This window comes from Dipteris shenzhenensis, chromosome 15 (genome assembly GCF_047967505.1).
Source record: "Dipteris shenzhenensis isolate YYH24624 ecotype China chromosome 15, Dip_SZ_1.0, whole genome shotgun sequence".
NCBI lineage: Eukaryota > Viridiplantae > Streptophyta > Polypodiopsida > Gleicheniales > Dipteridaceae > Dipteris > Dipteris shenzhenensis.
Window position 1 is genome coordinate 36093079 of NC_141610.1, and position 25098 is coordinate 36118176.

The 25098-nt window shown below is 49.6% G+C and overlaps 1 protein-coding gene across 2 annotated transcripts in view; it reads right to left on the bottom strand.

The window, feature by feature from the left end:
* Positions 1 to 228: 228 nt before the first annotated feature.
* The window catches only part of LOC147893743 (ubiquitin family protein), a 47672-nt gene continuing 22802 nt past the window's right edge, over positions 229 to 25098 (bottom strand). The window contains exons 3-7 of one of the 2 annotated variants that reach the window (XM_087385906.1): positions 15341 to 15455; positions 15187 to 15250; positions 14877 to 15042; positions 1044 to 1189; positions 466 to 636 (exon numbers count right to left, since the gene is read on the bottom strand). In XM_087385906.1, coding sequence (XP_087242032.1) covers positions 597 to 636; positions 1044 to 1189; positions 14877 to 15042; positions 15187 to 15250; positions 15341 to 15455 — 531 coding nt within the window. In that variant the 3' untranslated portion in view covers positions 466 to 596. Of the gene's footprint in view, positions 637 to 1043; positions 1190 to 14876; positions 15043 to 15186; positions 15251 to 15340; positions 15456 to 25098 lie in introns of both variants that reach the window. The other variant, XM_087385905.1, reaches the window with a different exon arrangement.

The following is a 25098-nucleotide window of genomic DNA, read 5'->3' on the forward strand; positions in this document are numbered from 1 at the left end:
TCTACTGGAGCTATGCGAGAGTTTTGCCAAAATTTATCTCCTTTCTTTAGCCGACCTTTCAATAGGAGGTTTACTACTTTATTCCCCTCATTCCACTCTACCCGATCAAGCTCGCTACTTTAAAAAGGAGAAAAGACATGTCTAACAAAAATAATCAACCATGCCAATAGTACATCATTAGGTTAATGAAAAACCTAACTCCCACAAATTACTTCTACTCATAATGGATGGTTGACTCCATAATGGATTGGTTCTGGGAAGCATGACTCGACGTTAGACCTTTGAGTTATATCGAGTTCTTGAGAAAAAAAACTGGCTCACATGTTAGAAATTCTAGCCAATATCAACATTTCTGAAGGTATTGAGGTTTATATTTACAAAAATGTATATGTTTTATGCAAACCTGTGCATTGAAACCTGCTCAGTGTACTGCTCCCATCTTGAATGATCTAAATTTTCAAAATCATCTAGCTCAGCAATTGCAAGTAGATATTGTGTGAGTCCAACAAGTTCCTGATCTCTTGCCCGATTCAAATGAGCTTTCCTAAAAGGCCTGATCACAAGGCCATTTTGTGGATTCATCACAAAATTTCGCTTCAAATCATCAAACATAATTGTATTCCCTGGATGATAAAACTGCACATACAAAACCCACCATTACTACTCAGACCAACCGAGATATGCAAAAACACATTCGTAGATATGCCAAAACTTCTACAATTAGAATTCTGTACTACTTAGCACTACTCTGGTTCATTATTAGTACATAGATTCAAAAGAATCAACATCAAAATGGGAGGGACCACAGCTATCGTCCAGAAAGTAATGCAGCCATCAAGATATGGACAGACAATCAGAATCAACAAATCCTAAAGACTTGGCACAAAAATGGGCCTGTCTCTGTACAAGGACCTGAGCTTTATAGGTTAGAGACTCACTTTTGCAGCTCGGGTGTGAACAACACAACACACTTCAAGGCCGTGAAGCTACAGAATAAGAAAATGTATTGTATTATCTCAAAGACGAAAAGGTTAGGACCTCACTTTTGCAGCTTGAATGTAAACATGTGGCTTGAAGGTGAAGAATGGGTTGTATTCTCTGGAAAATGAAAAGAGAGGGCATAAGGCCAATGGGACAGACTTTCTGTATGGATTGGGAGTTGCATGATGTAATCATCACCCAGAAGATTCTGCAGAAATAGTTAAATATAGATGTGTTTTAGACACATGAAAGAATGTTCAAGCTATGCACAAGGCAACAAGATCTAGAGAACATGTTTATCAGTGGGCAGCATGAACTTATCAATAAAGCCTATTGTCTCTTTGTGAATTGCCACGCCACACAAGGATGTCTACATGAGTTTCAAGCGGGAGTTTTTTGATGGACCCTAGCTCCTGCGAGCCCTCCTCCTCCTCGCCATCGCGTCTACCTCCCCCTATCTCCCTCTTCTGCCCGTCGCCTCGCCATCGCCTCTTCTCTCCCCCCCAACCCCCGCCCCTTACGCGTATGCTTCTCCCTCTCCGTCGCCATCTCCTGATCGAGCTCGCACTAGCAGCCTCTCCCCCCCCGTTCAGGGCCTCGCCGCGCTCAGAGTCTCCTTTCAGCACGTCGCTGCCGCTGCCGCCTGCTCGTAGCTCGGGAGCCTCCCCGTCCAGTTGCTCGAAGCCCACCCAGCTGCTCGTTGCTTCGCCCAGGTGTTCGAGGATCCCAGCTTGCTGCAGTTCGAGTGGCAGCCCGTTTGCTGCCTCGACAACATCTCCCCCTGGCTTGGCCTTGCTCGGATGTAGGAGTCGCCTCTTTGTGAGCCTCGTTCCCTCATCCACCCCCAGGCTCCACCTCTCGTCTAGCTCTCCTTTTCGGTGGCAGCCTCTTCGTCGTTGGAGTTCTCGCAGTTTGTCTCTGCGGTATGGCGGCTCCCTGCCCGGAACCGGAGGCCCAGCCGGACCCCCCCTCTCCATTAGCCTACCACGTGATTCTGACAGAGCAGCAGTCTTCCCTGGTGAAACAGGCTGCCAATGACTTTGCCCACACTTCAGTTTATGGCAGAGTCATTGGACACTCTCCCTCCAGGCCAGCCATCAGGGATTGGCTACAATCCACCCTTATGCTAGAGGATAGCCACATCAAGGAGGTGGCCCTTATGGGAAGGGGCATCTTCTGGCTCAAACTCTCCACTGCGAAAGCTGCGAGCAACCTGATTGCTGGTTCCCCCACATCTGTGGATGGAAAGATCATCATGATAGTCCCTTGGTACCAAGGATTCAGCGCAGCGGACTTTGATGGTCGTTTCCGCATACCTCGCCACCCAATGATGCTAGTATTTCCAGGCCTTGCTGCTGAGTTGCGACCGATAGTCAGGGACCTAGGTTCTCACTTTGGTTGGGTGATGCATGACACTTTTGTCAATGCGGTCGCTGCGGCAGGAGCTCCCAGAGTCCGCGTGGCTGTGGTAGATCCTGCGTCCCTCCCTGCAGAGATCGAGGTTGTGACAGATGCTGGCAGCATTACTCAGAGCATGGTGGTCACAGGACAACCAGGCCAGTGCCTACGTTGTCATGGTTTTGGGCACCTGGCTGCTGCTTGCCCGCGCTTCTCCAACCCCTCTCGGCCCCCCCCACCCCCTCCCCCGCAGCCCCCTCCCCCCCCTCCAGGCAGCCACGCCAGGCAGAGCAGAGGCAGCAGGAGTCCAGTCCAGAGGTGGTTGGTGGCTGGACCGAGGTCAGAAGGAAAAGGGGAAAGAATAAGAAGACTTCTGACAAAGGCAAGGAGGCAGAGGATACCCAGCCAGCAGCAGTGCCTCAGAGACCTGACAGGCAGCCGCCCCAAGGTCTAGGGAGAGCTTCTTCTTCGTCTGTTACCCGTCCCCCACAGCTTCAGGTCCCCCTTTCTCCCTGTCCCCAGCCCCCCCTCACCCAGCCCCAGCCCCTACCCCAGCCACAGTCCCCTTCTACCACCCCTCAGCCTCAACCCCTGCCTCTTCCCCTTCAGCCCCAGCCCCATCCCTCCCCCCCCACCTCTCTCAGCTCTCCCGCAGCGTCAGCTTCACCGGTGGTATCTCAGCCGCGTGCAGCTCCTACTCTCCCACCTCCGTCCCCCCTGCTAGTCGCTTCAGTGGAGTCAGTGTCTCCTACCCCGCATCTTCCTCCCCCCTCCTCACCCCTGGTAGGGCACCCCGAGACTGCACCACCCCAGGAGCAACCTTCCTTGTCTGCTAGCCCGGCCCCCTCAGTTGCAGATTCTGACGGGCCTCAGCTCCAGGAGAGAGAGCTCCCTCGCGACTTCTACAGGTCCGGTCCCTGGGATTACTTCGATGTGGCCGACCTCGGGACCTTCCCAGCTTGCCTTGACATCAGTATCTTCCTGCTCCGCAAAGGGGCGGATGGGAAGATCGCAGCCTTGGCCCCGAGGGATGGACCCAGCTTTGCCTTCACTTTTCTCAGCGACGGCACCGAGAGTTGGACAGACGACTCGGTCTGGGAGGCTCTCAGAGAGCACACGCTCAGATTAGCTCCTGGATAGGCCCGACGGGTGGACAGCTTCTCGAGACCCAGTGGTCCGAGGGTGACGTGCGCCTGCGGTGGCGATGCGTCGCCAAGCGTTTCAGGTTGATTGTGATCCTTGCCTTGGCTCCTCCCACAGGATGTCAGAGTCTGGACAGCACAGATCTCGAGCTAGCTCAATAAAGCGTTCGTCCATGGCACCAAAGGCCTCACGCCTTTGCTAAAAGTTTTGAAGAACGGGCAGGATGACCCCGCCTCCCCCTCAAAACCCTCACAAAAGCGTCTACGCCTTCATTCCGAACAACCACCCTCTTCATCGACCTCGGCCGCGCCTCGCCATGAGCTTACACTTTGTTTCCTGGAATGTGAACGGGTTTCATTCTTCTGGCACCCGTGGTCCTAGGAAGCTTATCTTGAGACAGGAACTTCAACCAGCAGTGATTGGTCGCTTGGATATGCTCCTGCTCCAGGAGCATAAGCTTTCAGTGGCTCATACCAGTAGTTGCGGGAAGATCCTCCCTGGGCGCTCTCATACTTATTGGGAGCCCTCGATCGGTGAGCAGGGGAGGATTGGCGGTGTCTGCACGTCCGTCTGCGAGTCGATTGCCCAGGGGGCCCCACGTTGATCCCAGGCCGTGCGCTGTGGGTTGGCCTAGAGTTGGAGGGCTCCAGAATAGGAGTCCTCAACATTTATGCACCCACAGATCTCCGACGCAGAGCCACCTTCTGGAGGACACTTACAGAGCTTCTCCCAGACATGGATTCGTGGATTGTTGGAGGTGACTTCAACAATCTTGAGACCATGGAGGATCAACAGGGCAGAGGACCAGAGTTTACAGGCATAGCTCACGCAGAGCAGACCGCTTGGGACTCCTTTCTCTTTGTAATAGGAGGGAGGGACAGCTGGAGAGACCCTGCCTTCCGCCGATGGCAAGGGAGCTTGGACTTCTCGTGGGGTTTCCGTAGGGAAGGGGGCAGACTCCTGGAGAGATTGGACAGATTTTATGTCAGTGATTGGGCCATCGGCAGAGGTGGTCAGGTGGGTGTAGTGCCAGGGACGACGCTCTCCGACCACGCGCCAGTGCTCTTGACACTAGACTCGGCAGCTCAGTCCCTTGCCCCCCGTTCGTGCAGGATTCATGATTTAATCTTTTCTAGGGAGGAGGTGCGCAGTCGTATCGGTAGCCTTTGGGACAAAGATTGGGGCGAGTGCGAGGATCTGGCAGAGACGGTGGCTCAGACCCTGCAGGAGTCCAGCCAGATTTGCCAGCTAGCAGCCCTTCAGGTTCGTCAGGAGTGGTGGGGCAGAGAGAGCTCTTCGTAGGGACCTCGCCTCCATTCAGCGGCTCCTGCAGGCAGCTCCGGGCTCGGAGGAGCTTCGTAACCAGGCCCTTCGAGCCAGAGCCCTTCTTGAGGAGACTCTCCTGCGTCGCTCGGAGTTTTCTTATCACGCCTCCCTTTCCTACTAGGCTAGGAAGGGAGACAGGATGAGCAGAGAGTTCTTCAAGACGCATGGTCAGAGGGCGGCAGGAGACCATATCCGGAGTCTTAGGACAACGGAGGGTCACATCACTACCGACCAAGAGGTCATGGGGTTGGCTACCGACTTCTACAGGACTCTTTTCCAGCAGGAGCAGCTTGCCCCCCATACCAGACGTTCCCGCAAGGAGGTGTGGAGGCACACTCCGGCCCTTGTTCAGCCCAGCATGCAGACGACGCTGATGGCCCCGTTCACCACCGTCGAGATGTAGGAGGCTTTGATAGCTATCGATGGGCAGAAATGCCCTGGTGAGGATGGGCTCTCTAGAGCTTTCTTCACTTCATTCTGGGATCAGATCCATCAGCCCCTCCTTGCAGCTCTCCAGAAGATTTTCAGCAGCGGACATATGCCAGAGAGCCTCTCTTCGGGATTGATCTGCCTCATCCCGAAGGGGGGAGATCAGCAGGAGATCCGTCAGTGACGCTCGATCACTCTCCTCACCACTGCCTACAAAATCCTTGCCAAAATGATCAGCGCCAGAGTTCGGCCACTACTTCCTGACCTCATCCATGACACTCACACAGGCTTTGTCCAGGATCGCAGTACTCTCGATAATGTCTTTACCTTCTCAAAGGCGACGGAGTGGGCTCAGCACAGCGGGCTTCACTTAGCCATCCTACTTCTCGACTTTGAGAAGGCTTACGATCGAGTGGACTGGTCCTTCCTGGAGGGTACTTTGGAGGGACTTGGATTCCCAGTGGGATGGATTCAGGGCACCTCAGCGTTATACAGGACAGCTTCCAGCAGGGTCATCATTGGCGGCAAGATGGTAGAGTGATTTCGTTTGGAGAGATCAGTGCGTCAGGGTTGCCCACTTGCTCCTTACCTGTTTCTCTTCTTCGCCGAGGCGATGACGCACTATCTTCGAGCTAGGACGACAGGGATTCGGGGTTCGCCTTTCTATCAGGGAGGACACTGAGCTCCTGGACTCGGCGTATGCAGATGACATGGCGCTGTATGTTCAGGATGATGAGATGACGTTGGAGAGGATGAGGCTGGCCTTAGAGGTCTTCTGTTCGGCAACCGGTGCGAAAATCAACTGAAACAAATCAGTTGGTTTTCTCACAGACCCAGGGGCCTGCTCACAGTGGGGGAGGTTTTTGGGTTTCAGATGGATCCCGCGGGGGCAGACTACTAGATATCTCGGTTTTCAGGTTGGCCTGGACATCACACCAGCTCAACAGTTTCTCCCAGTGCTAGATTCCATACGACGGAAGCTGGCTTTTTGGAGCACTGCTAAGCTCTCTCTTACAGGTCGTGCCCTTGTGGTCAATCAGGTTCTCCTAGCCACGGCCTGGTATGTGGCCTCTTGTTGGTGCTTCTCGCGGTCTTGCGTGGCACAGCTCAGGAGGATGGTTCGGAATTTCCTGTGGTCCGGAGGGGATGGTCTCAGAGATACCAAAGCCAGGGTAGCCTGACAGACAGTCATTCTTCCGCAGGCGGAGCGTGGCTTGGGAGTCATTGATCCAGAGCTCCAGAGTCAGGCCCTGCTGGGCAAGTTAGTTATCCGCGGTTTGACCCCAGGGGGCAAACGTGGAAGTTGCTACTTCAGCAGGGGATCAGTTCTTGCACCCCGCGCCGAGGAGGAGAGTGGCTACCGTCCCTCAGGTGGATCTTTACCTCTGCACTGCTTACCCGCCCCCGCTCCCCGCTCATTCGTAGCCTGCTCACGGTTTGGAGGCGACTTCGTCTCAGCCTCATCCAGTCGCCTCCTAGCAGCCAGGAGGACATCGACCGCCAGCCGCTCATCTGGAACGATCAGGTCAGAGATGTCTCGGGCCTTCAGCTGGGGGAGAGGTCGCATATCTCGTGGGACGGCTGGATGCGGGGGCCCGCTCGGTCCCTTCGAGTTTGGAGGGACACCTACAGAAACTTGGAGACAGCTGCACTAGCAGCCGCAGCTGGGGGCGTCCGTGGAGCTCAGGCGAGGCATACAGAGATAGATGGAGCGATTCCTGCCGGATGGTTGGTACCACCGAAGATTCAGATCCTCATGCCTGGTGATGCCCATTGGCTTGGACAGTTCACCCCCCGTGGCATCCCACTGGTTGTCGCAGGTCGGCTAGACGACACCTCTTTCTCCTTCTTCGCCGTTTTGGGTGACGGCCGACTCAGGAGAGAGAGTGCGCTCATCGACCCCCTTCTCTCGTGGCAGAGGGTTCGTGTCGTAGGCCTCGTGGGGAAGATTTGGCAGGTCGATCCTAGAGTAGAGCACGATCAGCTGCAGTTGTGGCGTCTCTGGCTTTGGGAGGGGCGGGCCCTTTCAGAGCTTGACTGAGACCCAGGAGAGTGGAGATGGCCAGAGGTTGTGGCAGACCAGGAGCCGACCCCTTTCTTCGCATACAGCACGAAACTCGACAGGAGCGTTCTCGGGAGGATGCAGAGCAGACCGCCCACCCAGCGGCCCAGTTGGTATGCTCAGGGTATTTCCAGACTATTTCTGCAGGCCTTCTGGAAGGCCTTGTGGGAGAGTTGGCGGCCGCGGAAGATTTCCTACTTCCTTTGGCTACTCGCCCACAAGGGACTTCTAGTGGGGAGCTGGTTGCGGCAGTTTGGTCAGGAGGGACTCTGTCAGATTTGTCATGAGGACGAGGAGTCACCAAAACACTGCCTATGGAGCTGCACTCGCACCCAGGAAGTGTGGAGGTGGGCTTTCGGGATCCTTACTCGTGCAGCACCGGAGTTAGATTTGATCACTTGGGGCGCGTTCTGCTTGTGCAGCACCATACCTAGCTATCACCAGATGTTCGAGGCAGGCCTGCAGGACCCTATGTTCCTCATCACCCAGGGGACTTTGGGGCCGCTTGAGGGCATCCCGCAGCACTTGGCAAAGGTGGACACAAGATCTCAAGTGAGGCAGCCAGTCTGGGAGATTATTAGCAGCATCGTTGGATGGCACATTTGGACCTCGCGCTGCGCGCAAATCCTCGGAGGTACCTCCCCCTCGACTGCCCAGGTCATGGCCGACATCTAGAGCGAGATTATCCACACGCTCAGAGGTCAGTGGGACCAGATCCAGGGGGACTCCCGGGCCGGCCAAGAGAAGCGGAGACGTTTCCTCCGAGATTGGGATACGCACGGCCTCTTCTTCGAGCATACATCTCAGGGCCTTCAGTGGCGCCACTCACCGCCTCTCTGGCTTTTTATTCACACCCGCTTGATCCCTCCGTGAGAGAGAGCTTTTTGATTCCTCTTAGGGCTGCGTCCGATTTGTGAATGCAGCCCCGTCAGCTGCAAAACTGACCCCATGTATTCTTGTTTTCTCTAAGTAATATAATCAGCACTGTTTTTTCGGAAAAAAAAATGTCTACATGAGTTTCTGAAAGCTGTTACCCTGCAGGTATATCTTCTTGCAGCCTGCTAGGTCACCCAAAGCACAACTTTTCTGCTGAAAAAAGTCACATGCTGGGAGATCCCATCCCTCAGACCTTTTTCCGAAGGGAGTAGATATACCAGCACGGAAATAAATATCTTGCAATTCATTCATTAAGTTCAATAAAATTATCTTGCCACCAAGTTCACTGAAAACCCTCAATCAGATTATTTTCTGCTTTCAATACTAATTCCTGTCTTTACTCCCTTCAGGTCCTCTCAGTTTTTATAGACTCCTCAAGTGGACAGCAACTCATATTAGGAAAACTACTATTTTTTAAAGTCTCTTTGCAAAGATGATTTATTATGCTGGCATTAGATTCTCTTGCCATCCCAATGGCGCCACTTGCCATAATAATAAGGAAATAGAGTACGTTTCTTGCCACTTTCCAAGATGCTTGAACATCTTGCACAGGAAGTTCAAAAAATAATGGTGGAGAATGAAACAAATCAGCAACCTCCAAATCAAGATCACCAGCACTACAAGAAATAAGGAAGACAGAATACTTAAGCTCAGCATAAAACATTCTTTGACATGACAGCGGAACATTCCCAGGCGGGCCCTCGAACTTATCTCCTCCCCTACTGCGTCACCCCTTTAGGGCCTATTATCTTCTTCCCCTATCCACCATTACCTCTCTGCCTTCCACCCTTCTGTCATCCTGGCAGGCTGTTCTTGCCCTGTTCCCCCCCTTCCCCCAAAAAAGTCCCACTTGAGCTGCTGTGCTTCCCTGTGGCTGAGCTCAATAGGCCAATTAAACTCAGCCCTCTTCCAACTCTCTCTCTCTCTCTCTCTCTCTCTCTCTCTCGATATTTCTAGGACACTTCAGCCATACCATGGAGGGGGGTTTGTTAGCACTTAGCCCTGGTATGAGCCTTGTAGGTCAGGTCAACTCTATGAGTTGACTTCTTTGGTCAACCATATGGTTGACTTGGGGGCCATATAGGCCACCCTTTGTATTTTCCTCTCATCCATTTGAGCAGTACTACGTTTTGCTCCAGCTTGTTGTTTGCTTTCCGCACTCCACTCCCGTTCCATTGCTTCCTGCACCCAACAGAAATGCGTGCACTTTGTGCATCATGCCGACACGGGGATGTGTAGAGGATACATGGGGGACACAAACTTAAGATAATGCTATGACAACCTACATGACAGTGACACCTCATACATGGTGGAAACAAGCTTTGGATAATGCTAACACAGCCTACATAACAAGGACACCTCATAAGGCTACCTCCAATGTCCTTGCCCATCTCATTTAAATCTGACTAGTTTGGATTGAGACAATTGAAAATTTGGAAGCCAAAAATTTGGCTTGCTAGCTGAGAAAATACATGTAGACAAAACACTGGCTGAAGTGAAGATTCTAAGAAAGGGGGAAGGATATAGGAGGAGAAGAACAAGAGAAGAATGGGAGAAAGAAAGACAAAATGGGAGTAAAAAAAAAGCCTAAGGTCTAGGTGTTTCCCAATTATGAATTGTGTCTAGGAGCAAATGGTTTAAAGGAATCGCGATGAGGGGTAAAAGGAACATCTAAGTGTGGCCTTATAAAATGAGCATGTAGCAATCTAGGCTCATCTAGGGAGTTTGGGGGTTCTGCAGAAGAACAGAACTAGTGGATCAAAAAATGTAGGATTTTTCCTGATGAAGTATAGCTGTGAGGTTAAGCAAAAGCAACCACCAATGACATTCCAATGTGAAGCAGTTTTTGTGTATGTATGTGTTTCAAGTACGTGACTTGTTCATATATAACAGTCTTCAAGGATGACCATAATCCAGAGGGCTCACTTGTTTCCCATGTGGAGGGGGGACAAGTACAGTGGACTACTTGATGGGTTCCCCAGCCTTTGTACCACAAGTACATGACTCTATTGTCCCTTCCCCCCCGCCCGGCGCTAGTTACTCCTACCGGGCATTTAGCGTCACAACTACCACGCCATCCCCACTGGATGGGACCCTCCTACCCCCACCCCTATATAGACACCTTTTGGCCATGCCCTTGATGCGTTTATATGAGTCTCATGAGCTCCTGATCTCCCTTGGAGATAATGCAAACTGTTGGGATATCTCAAGGTGTATGCCTCAGGCACACCTTGGTTTCTATGTGTATGTGCTAGAGGCACAATTAGGTGCCCATAAGCACAGTTAGGTGGTGGTAGAAGCCACATAGGATGATTGAGAGAATCTAGGAGCAGATTGAGGAGATGATTGTGGAGCTCTGAGGTCATCAGTGATGTCAGTGATCATGTAAGAGGTGCCTACTTAAGGACCTCATCTTTCTTCATTCCATAAGCAAGATTTCTCAGTTTGTGTTCACTCCGTGCTTTCTTTTCAGTTTACCAACATGGTATCAGAGCCCTTTGATCCCCCTTGAGCCCATTTCTGCCACATCATCTTCTTCTTCTTCTTCATCTTCACCATTTCCCCTCTTTCTTTCCAAATCTTGCTAAAGCCTGTTCTCCCTCAGTTCTCCGCCATTGTCCAAGCCCTTCCTGCTGGAGATACCTCTCAAAGGGACGAACCTTTGGCTGCAAGGAATTGAAGCATTTTCGCCGGTGCTAGTCGCCATTTTGCGCAGATCGTCAAACCTGTCTTCCACGATTTCTCTGAGACTGCTCCATGTTTCTCTAATTCCTTTCAGGGGAAGATTCTCCATGCCTTGGGCTATCCTGTGCTGAAATCTGAGCAGCAATGGCTGCATATTCAAGGTGAAAACAGAGAAAAACCAGTCGATTTTGAAGAAGCGAGCTATGGCGACCTGACACGGATTTGCGCCTCTCCTCCTCAGTGGATTCTCTCTAGTATATGAGCTTTCTTTTGCCTCAGAAAGCCCCTTTTTCTTTGCTTTGGAGAGTGAGATACAAGCCCTCCAAGTTCAGGCCTCTGATTTTGACAATTTTAACAAGGTTGTGAATGTGATGCTACATTAGATGCTACTTTAGCATTTCTGAGGTTTTGAAGTTTTGAAAACATCAGTACAATTGTGGCTACAGCTTTGCTTTGAGTTGCTACACCTGGATTTGATTGGAAAGCTTTCATTTAGCCACCTCTGTGAAGCATGTAAGAAAAAGCATCATTGATTGAAATTTGGTCACAAGTCTTTGCTACATTAAATGCTTATATTTTGAAGCTTTTCAGTTGTTATTCTAGCCTTGTAAGAGAGAAGACACTGCCCAATACCTAGGTTAGACCCTCTCATGGCTACCATATTGAATATACATAAGTTCAATGGTAAGGGCTTCCACACATGGCAGATGAAGGTGAAATTTGCATTGATGAGGGAAAACCTCTGGGGACTTGTCAAACCAGCTTCAACTTCTTCTTCAACAGCCTCCAATGCTGGAGAATCCTCAGCTCCGACACGCCCGGCAAGGGATCCCGCTAGAGAGGAGAAAGCATATGGCATCATTGCTCTTGCTTTAGGAGATGATTATATTCATCATATCTCTGACTTAGAGTCTCCTTCAGAAGCTTGGCAGAAGCTTGACATTATTTTTTGTACTAGCTCTCACATCTCAAAATTATCACTCAAAATTTCTTTCTTTGAATTGAAGATGGTTAGTGGCACTCCTTTGGCTGCCCATGTCAATTACATGCGGAGTCTTATGACTCAACTTGCTTCTATCAACTCTCCTATCACTACAAATGATGCAATGGCAGTGTTGCTCAAGAGCATGCCTGAAGATTATGATCATATTGTTACCACTTTGAAAAATCTTCCTAATCCTTATCTTGAAGGTCTTATCTCTGCTCTCCAAGAAGAAGAAAGGCACATGGAGCTCCGAAAAGGCAATGACACAGCCTATGCCATAAAAATCCAAAAGGGCAAGTTTTCACCTTGCAATCATTGTGGGAAGACAAATCACCTCTCAAAGGACTGCTTCAAAATCAATCCATGCAAACACTGTGGCAAAAACAATCATCATGAAAGGTTTTGTAGAGCCAAAAAGGAAGCAACTTCAAAGACAGAAAATGCCAATCTACTTTCAGTTGATGTGCCTCCACAAGATGAGGCATCCTTTGAAGATTATGCTTTTTGAAATCCTCTCTATGTATGCTCCAGATCTCTCTTTTGTTGAGTCAAGGTACTCAACCTGGATAGTCCTCCAAAATGAATGAAATAAACTATTGTGTTTTGTGTATTTTGTAAACACCTCTGGTCACCATATGATGTAGGCCATGTGTATGTGTTTTCTCCATGGTATCTCCTGCAGACATTGTGTGCATGTACATGCAGGGGAGATAACCATTGGAAGATCTTTTGTATCCCTTTTGTTTACCTTACACCCATGGGAACCCTTGCTAGCTTGAGATCCTAGCCATTGATAGATCCATGACCACCATGAGATGACATGTGACACCTTGTGCTAGATGTATCCTTGACGTAGCCTGAGGCATTCCCTTGAGGGGGGGTTTGTTGGGATATCTCAAGGTATATGCCTCAGGCACACCTTGGTTTCTATGTGTATGTGCTAGAGGCACAGTTAGGTGCCCATAAGCACAGTTAGGTGGTGGTAGAAGCCACATAGGATGATTGAGAGAATCTAGGAGCAGATTGAGGAGATGATTGTGGAGCTCTGAGGTCATCAGTGATGTCAGTGATCATGTAAGAGGTGCCTACTTAAGGACCTCATCTTTCTTCATTCCATAAGCAAGATTTCTCAGTTTGTGTTCACTCCGTGCTTTCTTTTCAGTTTACCAACACAAACCTCGCATGTGCCTCACTCTTTTATTAGTGGTTCAAGATGCCACCGCCAAATCCTTCCCCATGACCCAATCCACAACACACCCCCCAGTTGGAAAATGGCCCAAAACCCATGGTTTGATGGTAAATCTTTTCCAAAAGGTAAATTAAAATACCCCTCCTTTTTGGAAGTTGGCAACTTGGCCTCTACAAGTCAGGTTACAAATTGTTCAACCTATTATGGTGGCTTATATTCAGTTCTACTTGCCCCTGTTAATGTTCAACAAGGTAGAACTTTCATGTTTTATCTCGAAACTTTTTGGCATTCAAAACATGGCAAGAAGAGTTTGAGATTACTCTCGCTACAGCATCTCTGTTCGCCAAAAATGCACCGGGGCTGAATATTCAAGTGCACATTCTTGCCCACAAGGGGAAAATGATGCTACAGTTCTTGCAAGGATCTAAGCCTTGGGCTGCTGTCATACGCCATTTGCTTTTACAACTCACCACTCCTACTTTTGGACATTGGCAACCTACACAATGGGATTTGATTTTGGGTTGTGTTGATGGCAAGATCAAAGGCTGTCCTCTGGTCTCTCATATGATACTGGATTGGAAGCATGTCCTCTCACATTTGAAATGGCATGGTCGGGACTCTTTGCAAGGAAACTCTCTCACCGTAGAGAGCATACATTGGTCAAAGGCTTTTACTCCTCCATTAGTAGTGCAAGAGCCTAGACATTCATATTTCCTTAGCTTGAAAGAGATCCACTCAGTTGCAGATGTCATTCATGATGATGGGACTCTCCTTTCTTTTCCTTTGGCTGCTGCAAAATTTGGTCTTGGCATGCATTACCGCTTCATGTGACAAACTATTACTGGAATGCTCGAGCCTTTTCAGCCCGTTCCGCCATTGGAGCTTCAGGATCGTTTTCAAGACTAGACTCTTCCTTCACCAGGATCATCTTGTCATCCTTTGAGGCTATCACATATTATTGTCTCTTCTTTATATAAAATGATTTTGCCTTCACCATGGGTTTCTCACAAAGAGAATCAGCTTTGGCAGATGAATCGCGCTGTGAAATGTTGGCAGAAAAGATCGAGACAGATTTGGAACTAAAAAATTCCGGAGAGCTTTGTTGTGAGTTCTTCTATCTGGGCAACTATTAGCATGCAGGAATATTGCTCCGGCCATTTGTCGCACATGTTTGGCTCCACGGGAGCCTGTGCCTCATCTTCTTTGGCATTGCTCTCATACTCGTGATTTTTTTAATTTCCTTGGGCAGCGTTTGCAAATACGATTTACAAATGCTACCTTTGGAAAGTTCTTCTGGCTCTTTGGGATATACCCATCCAAACAAGATTTTGATTTATTTTTCACTTGGGTTCGCTACTAGGCACTCTAGACTCTATGGAAGGACAGAAATCATAGAGTCTTTGGTGATCCTACTTTTTCACTTTTCTCTTTCTTCAGGCACTCTCTGCAGCAATCTTTCTATGATTGCTTGCAAACTAAGTACATAGACTATGATGCATATCTGTCATATATTGAGATCTTCTTGTGATGTACATCCCGTTTTAGGAATTGTGATTCTGTAATATAAATCAACAAAATTTTCACCCAAAAAAAGTGTTTGCGCACGCGTGCGTGTGTGTATACACACACACGTGCACACACACACACACACACACAAAAATATATGTGCATGTGTGCTTGTGTGTGTATGTGGTAATCAATAAAGTTTTGTTCAGTGATATAGAAAGAAGGAAAATCCTTACTTCTGGAAACTTTGCCCATATTAATCCCAAAGGTTTACAATCGAACACTCCAGAGGATTGCGACTGGACACTTATCATTGCAAGGTGATCAAGTAATGCAGTGACTCTATAATTAGGATTGTTGAGTACTCCAAGCTCCTTCATCTTCATCTCCACCCACTTCATGCTGCAATCAAAACCAAGTAAAGCCATCATATGCCCTGCTTTCATCACAGATCTCAATCCCTAATATTTTAATGCCAATCAGTCAGGTAAATACATCTCTAGGACATATCAATGGGGTACTAGCACGTTTGATATAGTTCCTTACCTTGTTGCTGACCAAATGATGATGTCGTACTCAGCGTATACTGCTGTTAGAAATTCATGAAGATCTGCCATATTACATTTACTCAAGAACTCAGTCCTCAGGCAAGCCCTATTATAAAACCAGAGAAAAGGCATGAAGGAGAACTCTTACTTACATGGCCGCATCAACTCATGGGGATTTTCTGCTGGAGTTCTGTGGTCAAATAATGTGTAGTCAATATCCAGTACAACTAGCTTTTTTGCTTCGCGAGGCGGATTCAGCAGCCGGATCTGTATGCCATTATTTCCAGTACAAAAAAAGGCTAAAATTGTTGAGAGGATGTGTACAGAATAGATATTGAAAATATCTGAAGTGCCTGTCAGAGATGGTTATTTCAATCCATTGCAACCAAAAGTTAATGATTAAGGTACTACACCTTATATTAAGGATCAGGCATATTCATCCCAAGTCCAGAATATAACACACTATTATCCTTGCAGAGTCCTCTACTGTTCAGCTGCCTCCTGCCGCTACTGCTTAGATCTCCTTCCTGAAAACTCTCCCTATATCACTACTTTTTAAAACGTCACCTTCCGTTTCTTCAAACATATACAAGGACATAAGCATTGTGCCAATTATGAGGTTGATTGCAGATCGCCTTCCTCCATACCACCCTTGTCCCACCTACATCCCACAAATCATCTAGTACGTGCTCAATCACCAGCCTGGCTTTGGGCTACAAGAAACTTGTCTCCTCTTCATGAGGGGGAAATTGCTACTATTGATGGAATTCCATTTGGAATGATGAGCCATTAGTTTGGGTCTTGACTGTCGTAGAAGTGCCTCCCTGTGTCGCCGCATCTCCATGAGATAAAGTCCGATACAGACCTGGTCATGAAAATGGATCAATGGTGACAAGGACCGAAGCCATTCCCCTCTAGGTAGAGACAGTGGTAGTGTCCTCGAATCTCATAGTAGGCTGGGCAAACACAAAGGAAATGCTCCTCTATCTCAACCGCCCCCAGCGTACATAGCGTGCAAATCCGCTGCTCTCTAGGTATACCCACTACTCTCCCTGCCTCAATCCTCAACTAATGGGATGAAACCCGCATTTGACCAATGGCAATCCTTAGTGCATGAGATACTCCTCTATCCTCAAGATACTGATAATGAATCGCTCCTCTGATACTCGTAGGAAGTGGTCGCGATAGAACTGGGTCTTGGTGGGGAGTTCCTGGTCCTCCCCCCAAGTCCGGGATGTATGAAGCTGGAGGAGGTCTAACCATATAATATGGTTGATCTCATGTCACGGGATCAACTCAGGAGATGCATCCATGCTGTACTGAAAGGGGGAAGCCTATCCATCTGGATACCGTGCTTGGCAAGCCATGTAGATATGCGTGCATACCATGTGTCTATCCCACTCTCTGCGAGTCGTTTGGATGACTCTAGGGCCAATCTCGAAAGTCTCCAATGGGGTAAGTCCCACACCCTGTGGATGAAAGTCACTGTCTGAAAGATGGCATCAACCTGGAGAGGTGTCATGGCGAACTCTGCATGTACTATCTCATGTGGAACTGAGGGCTTACATCGGATCATCCGGAATCCCATCGTCACTTGTAGCCGCTCGAAGCTCCTCCAATCTGTCCTCGAAAGATCGCACCCCCAAAAAGGTGCTGCATACATGACAGTCGGTCGCACTAGTGTGTCGAAAAGCCAGCCCTTCGTTGGTGGATCCTAGAAGTGCACCTTTAGAAACACTACCACTCTAGTCTCGCCGAAGCACTACGCCCTCATGTGAGTCGTGCCTAGGCTGCATGTTTCATCGTGAAGATGGTGTTAGAAATTACCCAACAGAGGGTACGCACAGCGGAAGACTGACAATAGTGCCCAGGAGCTCACACGGTGTGGTGCATGGGGTGTGGAATCACAAACTTCTTAACTTATGTGCATAAAATAGATGTGCAGACTCATCAATAGACAATGAACCAGCCAGATAGAGAAACCACCAAAATAATATATTTCCATCCAAAACTATGGACACAATACAAAAGAGAGAGATCCAGAGTCCCACCAATGGTGTGGTCCTTTGATCTTACCACAAGATACTTCTCCTATCTGCTGGCTATCTCTAGACTCGAGCCCGAGTGCTCCGCCTCGAGCGTCTGTAGACTTTCCATCTAGTGTGTTCTTCTCCACCTTACTGCCTGTGAATCAGCCTAGGTGGGCAGCCCCTGCCAAGCTTTGTCTGCAGCACACAGGTCCCCTTGGTCCTCGTGAATGTAGGCCCCAAGATAGCTGTTCCACTACTCCAACCTGCTTGTGAATGGCTGCTCCAGAAGATGATGATCTCAGCAACCTTCTGCCCTAGAAGGGCAGTCTAGGTTCAGCCTCTCCCTGGAGCTACGTCTGCAGCAACACCTCTCTCCTTCACTTCCTGTGTAGAGGCCCAAGGATGGTGGATATGCTGCTCCTTTCTGCTCCTCCCAAAGCTGCTTGGCTGGATGATGAACGAGGCCTGAGGCCTCTCCTTTTATAGGCCCTCAAGGGCCCCTTAGAGTAACCGACTGGCAGCCCCTTAGTGGTCGACCAATCTGCTCAAAAACCGACCCATTGTGGGGTCCACTGGCCGACCCAGCAGCCTGTTAGAAAAGACCCAACAAAGGGTACACGCAGCGGAAATAATGCCCAGGAGCTCACACAGTGTGCGGTGTGGGTGTGGAATCACAAACTTCTTTACTTATGTGCATTCAATAGGTGTGCAGACTCATCAATAGACAATGAACCAAACTAGATAGAGAAACCACCAAATAATATATTTCCGTCCACAACTATGGACACAATACAAGAGAGACAGATCCAGAGTCCCACCAATGGTGTGGTCCTCTGATCTTACCACAAAGTCCTTCTCCTATCTGCTGGCTATCTCTAGACTAGAGTCCGCGTGCTCCACCTCGAGCGTAAGTAAACTCTCTGTCTAGAATGATCCTCTCCACCTTGCTGTCTGGAAACCAGCCTAGGTGGGCAGCCTCCTGGCTAAGTCTGCAGCCCTGCTAGCACCTCTCTATCCTCCTGAATGTAGGTCCAGAGGGTGGCTGCCTGCTGCTCCTTTCTGCTCTGGATCTGCTGCTGCAAAAGATGTTGAAATGACGCCTGAATGGCCTCTTTATATAGGCCCCAGGGGGGGCTGATAAAAACCGACCAGCCTAGTACAGACTGGCCGACCAGTCTGTGGCTGGTCCAGCCCTATAAGGCACACAACCCAGGGCTTTCTGGCCCAAACTTCCAGGGCCCTTTGGCCCTCCTTTCAAGGCAAGTATCCAGCCTATAAAAGGCCTGCCTCCTGCCCACTGACAGTCACATTTCCTGCTGCAGATCTGGGCCTGCACTCCCTGCCATGTCTGTGCCTCTGCCAGGCCTCTTCCCAGCCACGTGTACTGCGCCGTACGGGTTCCTTGTGCTGGCTACTGCTTCGCCTTTTGCTACTGCAGATCCATCCTAGCTCCAGGTACCCACCATCTCTTTGATTCTTGCCCACATGGCATCCAATCAGATGCCCATGTGACAGACACTCAAACCCTAGGTTCACCCCCCCCATGCTCTCCTCATATGGGGGCTTACAGATGGGGAGGTGACCTTTCCAACACCCCCTCTCACCGACACATCTCAGCCCAATACCAACACGTCGATGAAGATGCTCCAGTAACTCCCTGGTCGTAGTCCTCTGGAACCTTTCGGTGTCAAAATCTTTTCCTGGCTTTGCATCCAGTGGCTCCTGCTCCACCAGGTCCGGTTCCGCTTCCGCACACCATCCTGGTACACAGGTCCATCTCTGGTAGCACCTCCTGGTACCACCTCCTTCAGTCACATTCCCGCCTCTGAACTCGATCAATCCAGCCGTCACGATCTTCCAGTCGTCCCCCTCATAATGAGTGAACAACCTGGAGTCTTCCAGGCACCATGCTCTGAGGGTCTGTTTCAACCCGTCCTTCCTTTGGCAAGGTCTGCAACCAATGAATATTTCCAGATAACCTGGACCATGAACTCTCGCTGAGTTCTCAAGCAGGTACTCTTCTGGCTTCAGTACTCTTTGTCCACCACCTTCTAGCAATCTGCGTTCGAGATTTGAAGAAGCACCAATACTTCCCCTTCTGCCTTCGAAGAAGGCCAATTCCTTCCTATCTCTTATCACCTGAGACAAATGAAGAGCAGAGTCTCTCCACAGCATGCTATAAAGGCTCAAATGCAGAATATCAAATACATACCAGACTGTTGTACTGCCTGAATGTTCGCTCTGAAAGCAAACCCTGTACCTCAATGAGGCACCCGCCAAGATCCTATGTAATCCTGTACTATCCCCTTCTGAAGTCCAGCATCCATCTGACCATGAGACCCCAGGGCTGTCCATGGAATCCACCCTCGTGTCAGTGTCAACAGCCACACACCTAGAAGGTACCAAGCGCTCCATACTGTCCTTCACCTTCACAAAGGCATCTGACTCCTCGTCGACCCACATCTCTATGTCAGACATCTTTACTGTGATTTCTGGATCAACATACCTGACCTCGGTAACACTCGGTGATGTCACCAGGAACAACTCTTCGATGACCACATTAGCTTTTCCACAACTTTCGAGCCACTAAATGACTCCGGATCTTCACTTTCCAGATCGGGTAATTCGTCCCGTCCAGGTTCCCAGACTCTCCAAAGTTAGGGATAGTGAAAGAGAGAAAACTGGAGGAGGAGGAAGGGAAAGCAGGGGCTGAAGAGGCTGTAGATGTCGACATCTCTGCTGTATATACCACACAGCAAAGTCAACCAAACTCAATTTCAGTAAACCAAAACTCTGAACGCACCTGACTGAACCTGAGTCACCCTCCTTCTCGCAAGGGCACAATCCTCCAGTCGTGGAAGTCAATTCCCTAGAGCTTCTGAATCAGGGTCGTCCTTCAACAAGGTCCCTGCCTTCAAGCTCCCACACCTGTGAACCTCCTACTTGGGCTCTGATACCATGTTAGAAAAGACCCAACAGAGGGTACACGCAGCGGAAATAATGCCCAGGAGCTCACACAATGTGCGGTGTGGGTGTGGAATCACAAACTTCTTTACTTATGTGCATTCAATAGGTGTGCAGACTCATCAATAGACAATGAACCAAACTAGATAGAGAAACCACCAAATAATATATTTCCGTCCACAACTATGGACACAATACAAGAGAGACAGATCCAGAGTCCCACCAATGGTGTGGTCCTCTGATCTTACCACAAAGTCCTTCTCCTATCTGCTGGCTATCTCTAGACTAGAGTCCGCGTGCTCCACCTCGAGCGTAAGTAAACTCTCTGTCTAGAATGATCCTCTCCACCTTGCTGTCTGGAAACCAGCCTAGGTGGGCAGCCTCCTGGCTAAGTCTGCAGCCCTGCTAGCACCTCTCTATCCTCCTGAATGTAGGTCCAGAGGGTGGCTGCCTGCTGCTCCTTTCTGCTCTGGATCTGCTGCTGCAAGTGATGTTGAAATGACGCCTGAATGGCCTCTTTATATAGGCCCCAGGGGGGGCTGATAAAAACCGACCAGCCTAGTACAGACTGGCCGACCAGTCTGTGGCTGGTCCAGCCCTATAAGGCACACAACCCAGGGCTTTCTGGCCCAAACTTCCAGGGCCCTTTGGCCCTCCTTTCAAGGCAAGTATCCAGCCTATAAAAGGCCTGCCTCCTGCCCACTGACAGTCACATTTCCTGCTGCAGATCTGGGCCTGCACTCCCTGCCATGTCTGTGCCTCTGCCAGGCCCTCTTCCCAGCCACGTGTACTGCGCCGTACGGGTTCCTTGTGCTGGCTACTGCTTCGCCTTTTGCTACTGCAGATCCATCCTAGCTCCAGGTACCCACCATCTCTTTGATTCTTGCCCACATGGCATCCAATCAGATGCCCATGTGACAGACACTCAAACCCTAGGTTCACCCCCCCCATGCTCTCCTCATATGGGGGCTTACAGATGGGGAGGTGACCTTTCCAACACCCCCTCTCACCGACACATCTCAGCCCAATACCAACACGTCGATGAAGATGCTCCAGTAACTCCCTGGTCGTAGTCCTCTGGAACCTTTCGGTGTCAAAATCTTTTCCTGGCTTTGCATCCAGTGGCTCCTGCTCCACCAGGTCCGGTTCCGCTTCCGCACACCATCCTGGTACACAGGTCCATCTCTGGTACCACCTCCTGGTACCACCTCCTTCAGTCACATTCCCGCCTCTGAACTCGATCAATCCAGCCGTCACGATCTTCCAGTCGTCCCCCTCATAATGAGTGAACAACCTGGAGTCTTCCAGGCACCATGCTCTGAGGGTCTGTTTCAACCCGTCCTTCCTTTGGCAAGGTCTGCAACCAATGAATATTTCCAGATAACCTGGACCATGAACTCTCGCTGAGTTCTCAAGCAGGTACTCTTCTGGCTTCAGTACTCTTTGTCCACCACCTTCTAGCAATCTGCGTTCGAGATTTGAAGAAGCACCAATACTTCCCCTTCTGCCTTCGAAGAAGGCCAATTCCTTCCTATCTCTTATCACCTGAGACAAATGAAGAGCAGAGTCTCTCCACAGCATGCTATAAAGGCTCAAATGCAGAATATCAAATACATACCAGACTGTTGTACTGCCTGAATGTTCGCTCTGAAAGCAAACCCTGTACCTCAATGAGGCACCCGCCAAGATCCTATGTAATCCTGTACTATCCCCTTCTGAAGTCCAGCATCCATCTGACCATGAGACCCCAGGGCTGTCCATGGAATCCACCCTCGTGTCAGTGTCAACAGCCACACACCTAGAAGGTACCAAGCGCTCCATACTGTCCTTCACCTTCACAAAGGCATCTGACTCCTCGTCGACCCACATCTCTATGTCAGACATCTTTACTGTGATTTCTGGATCAACATACCTGACCTCGGTAACACTCGGTGATGTCACCAGGAACAACTCTTCGATGACCACATTAGCTTTTCCACAACTTTCGAGCCACTAAATGACTCCGGATCTTCACTTTCCAGATCGGGTAATTCGTCCCGTCCAGGTTCCCAGACTCTCCAAAGTTAGGGATAGTGAAAGAGAGAAAACTGGAGGAGGAGGAAGGGAAAGCAGGGGCTGAAGAGGCTGTAGATGTCGACATCTCTGCTGTATATACCACACAGCAAAGTCAACCAAACTCAATTTCAGTAAACCAAAACTCTGAACGCACCTGACTGAACCTGAGTCACCCTCCTTCTCGCAAGGGCACAATCCTCCAGTCGTGGAAGTCAATTCCCTAGAGCTTCTGAATCAGGGTCGTCCTTCAACAAGGTCCCTGCCTTCAAGCTCCCACACCTGTGAACCTCCTACTTGGGCTCTGATACCATGTTAGAAAAGACCCAACAGAGGGTACACGCAGCGGAAATAATGCCCAGGAGCTCACACAATGTGCGGTGTGGGTGTGGAATCACAAACTTCTTTACTTATGTGCATTCAATAGGTGTGCAGACTCATCAATAGACAATGAACCAAACTAGATAGAGAAACCACCAAATAATATATTTCCGTCCACAACTATAGACACAATACAAGAGAGACAGATCCAGAGTCCCACCAATGGTGTGGTCCTCTGATCTTACCACAAAGTCCTTCTCCTATCTACTGGTCTCTAGACTAGAGTCCGCGTGCTCCACCTCGAGCGTAAGTAAACTTTCTGTCTAGAATGATCCTCTCCACCTTGCTGTCTGGAAACCAGCCTAGGTGGGCAGCCTCCTGGCTAAGTCTGCAGCCCTGCTAGCACCTCTCTATCCTCCTGAATGTAGGTCCAGAGGGTGGCTGCCTGCTGCTCCTTTCTGCTCTGGATCTGCTGCTGCCAGTGATGTTGAAATGACGCCTGAATGGCCTCTTTATATAGGCCCCAGGGGGGGCTGATAAAAACCGACCAGCCTGGTACAGACTGGCCGACCAGTCTGTGGCTGGTCCAGCCCTATAAGGCACACAACCCAGGGCTTTCTGGCCCAAACTTCCAGGGCCCTTTGGCCCTCCTTTCAAGGCAGGTATCCAGCCTATAAAAGGCCTGCCTCCTGCCCACTGACAGTCACATTTCCTGCTGCAGATCTGGGCCTGCACTCCCTGCCATGTCTGTGCCTCTGCCAAGCCCTCTTCCCAGCCACGTGTACTGCGCCGTACCGGTTCCTTGTGCTGGCTACTGCTTCGCCTTTTGCTACTGCAGATCCATCCTAGCTCCAGGTACCCACCATCTCTTTGATTCTTGCCCACATGGCATCCAATCAGATGCCCATGTGACAGACACTCAAACCCTAGGTTCACCCCCCCCATGCTCTCCTCATATGGGGGCTTACAGATGGGGAGGTGACCTTTCCAACACAGCCCTCCCCATGGGCTCACAAAACTAGGCCCCTTCAGGCCATTTGCAGGGCAGACCTGCCACGTGGCATTGCGCCACTGGCCAGGGCCCTACTGCACTAGATTCAGGGCCTTTTTGCAGGCCTCACACCTACTCATAGCCTCTGCCATCTGCCCCGCATCTTCCTTCATGCAGGCGCCTTCCTGCTGCAGCATCCTTGCCTCCTGCCAGGCCTATACCAGCCCAGTACAGCCACGTATGCATTCCGTACCTTCTCCATACTGAAGCGTCGTCTGTCCTTGCTGGAAATCCCTCCACAATCAGGCTGCTGCAGGTCTCGTACTGTTCCTTTAGGGATCCTCCTCTATTGGCTGTGAGGTGCTGCCCATGTGGCAGCCCCCTCCCTCTCTCTTCTCTGGGCATCTTCTGCCCTAGGTCTCCCTTCCCCACGCTCTCCTCATATGGGGGATTACAAATGGGGAGGTGACCATTCCAACAGATGGGTCCTGTGAAGACTACTCCCACATATGTTTATGACTGCACTATATCCACTGGTTCACCGCGATAGGTGAAAGTGAGTCGGTTAGTCATTGCTCGTGAGGTGTTGAAGATCATAACCTTAGTTTTCCCAAGGTTGACCATCAGATCTCTCTCTCTGCAGAACACCTCTAAGGCCTCCAGATCTGTCTGTAGTCCCTCCGCTGAAGAGGATATGAGGACTATATCATCAGCATATAACAGTATCTGTATGAGGAGATCCCCTAGTGAATGGGAGCAGAGAGAGAGAGAGAGAGAGAGAGAGAGAGAGAGAGAGAGAGAGAGCAGAAGGGAGGGTGAACAAGGGAGGAACATACCATACAATGAGATAGAGTGCACTCAGTGTGTCTCTGCTAGATTCCATTTCTTTAGCCCCTCAAATTCCAAAACCTGCTAGAACATTATCCAAACCTAAAGTTATTTATTTATTTGTTTATTTGTTTGTTTATATTTACATTTATATATGTATACATGCAGCCCAAATGAATACATGTACAGTTCCCAAAAGTACCAACACCACTATCATTGCTCCAAAACCACATAGAGCTTCCAGCAACAGACTCCATCCAGCAAAGAATCAGAAGGGACACACTCAACTTTACTGGGCTACAGCCCCAATCATCAAAAGGACAGAACTAGATTTGTTTGGTGTCCCGATCCTCAGAATAAAATACACTGCTGAAGGTAAGAAAGAGGACTAAGGCAGGGAGACCACCACAAGATGAGTTGTGTGGGCTAGAGGAGGGCCAAGAGCAGGTTCTTGATGCCAGGGATGATGGACGGGCCCTCCCTCTTTCCATACCTCCTAGATTCACATTAGTCCCCTTCGGTCTTTTGCAGGATGCTAGCGCTTCGACTCAAACTTATCCCCGGCTTCATTAGACACAAATTAAACAGTCCTCACTCAATTCACTATTCATTAATCATGCATGTTCTGACTGCCATCTAACCACAAACAACCACCAGTTTGGAAATGCTGAAAGAAAACGTTACCTTCATAAAAATCACCCTATCTATCCAAGCCTTTCAAGAG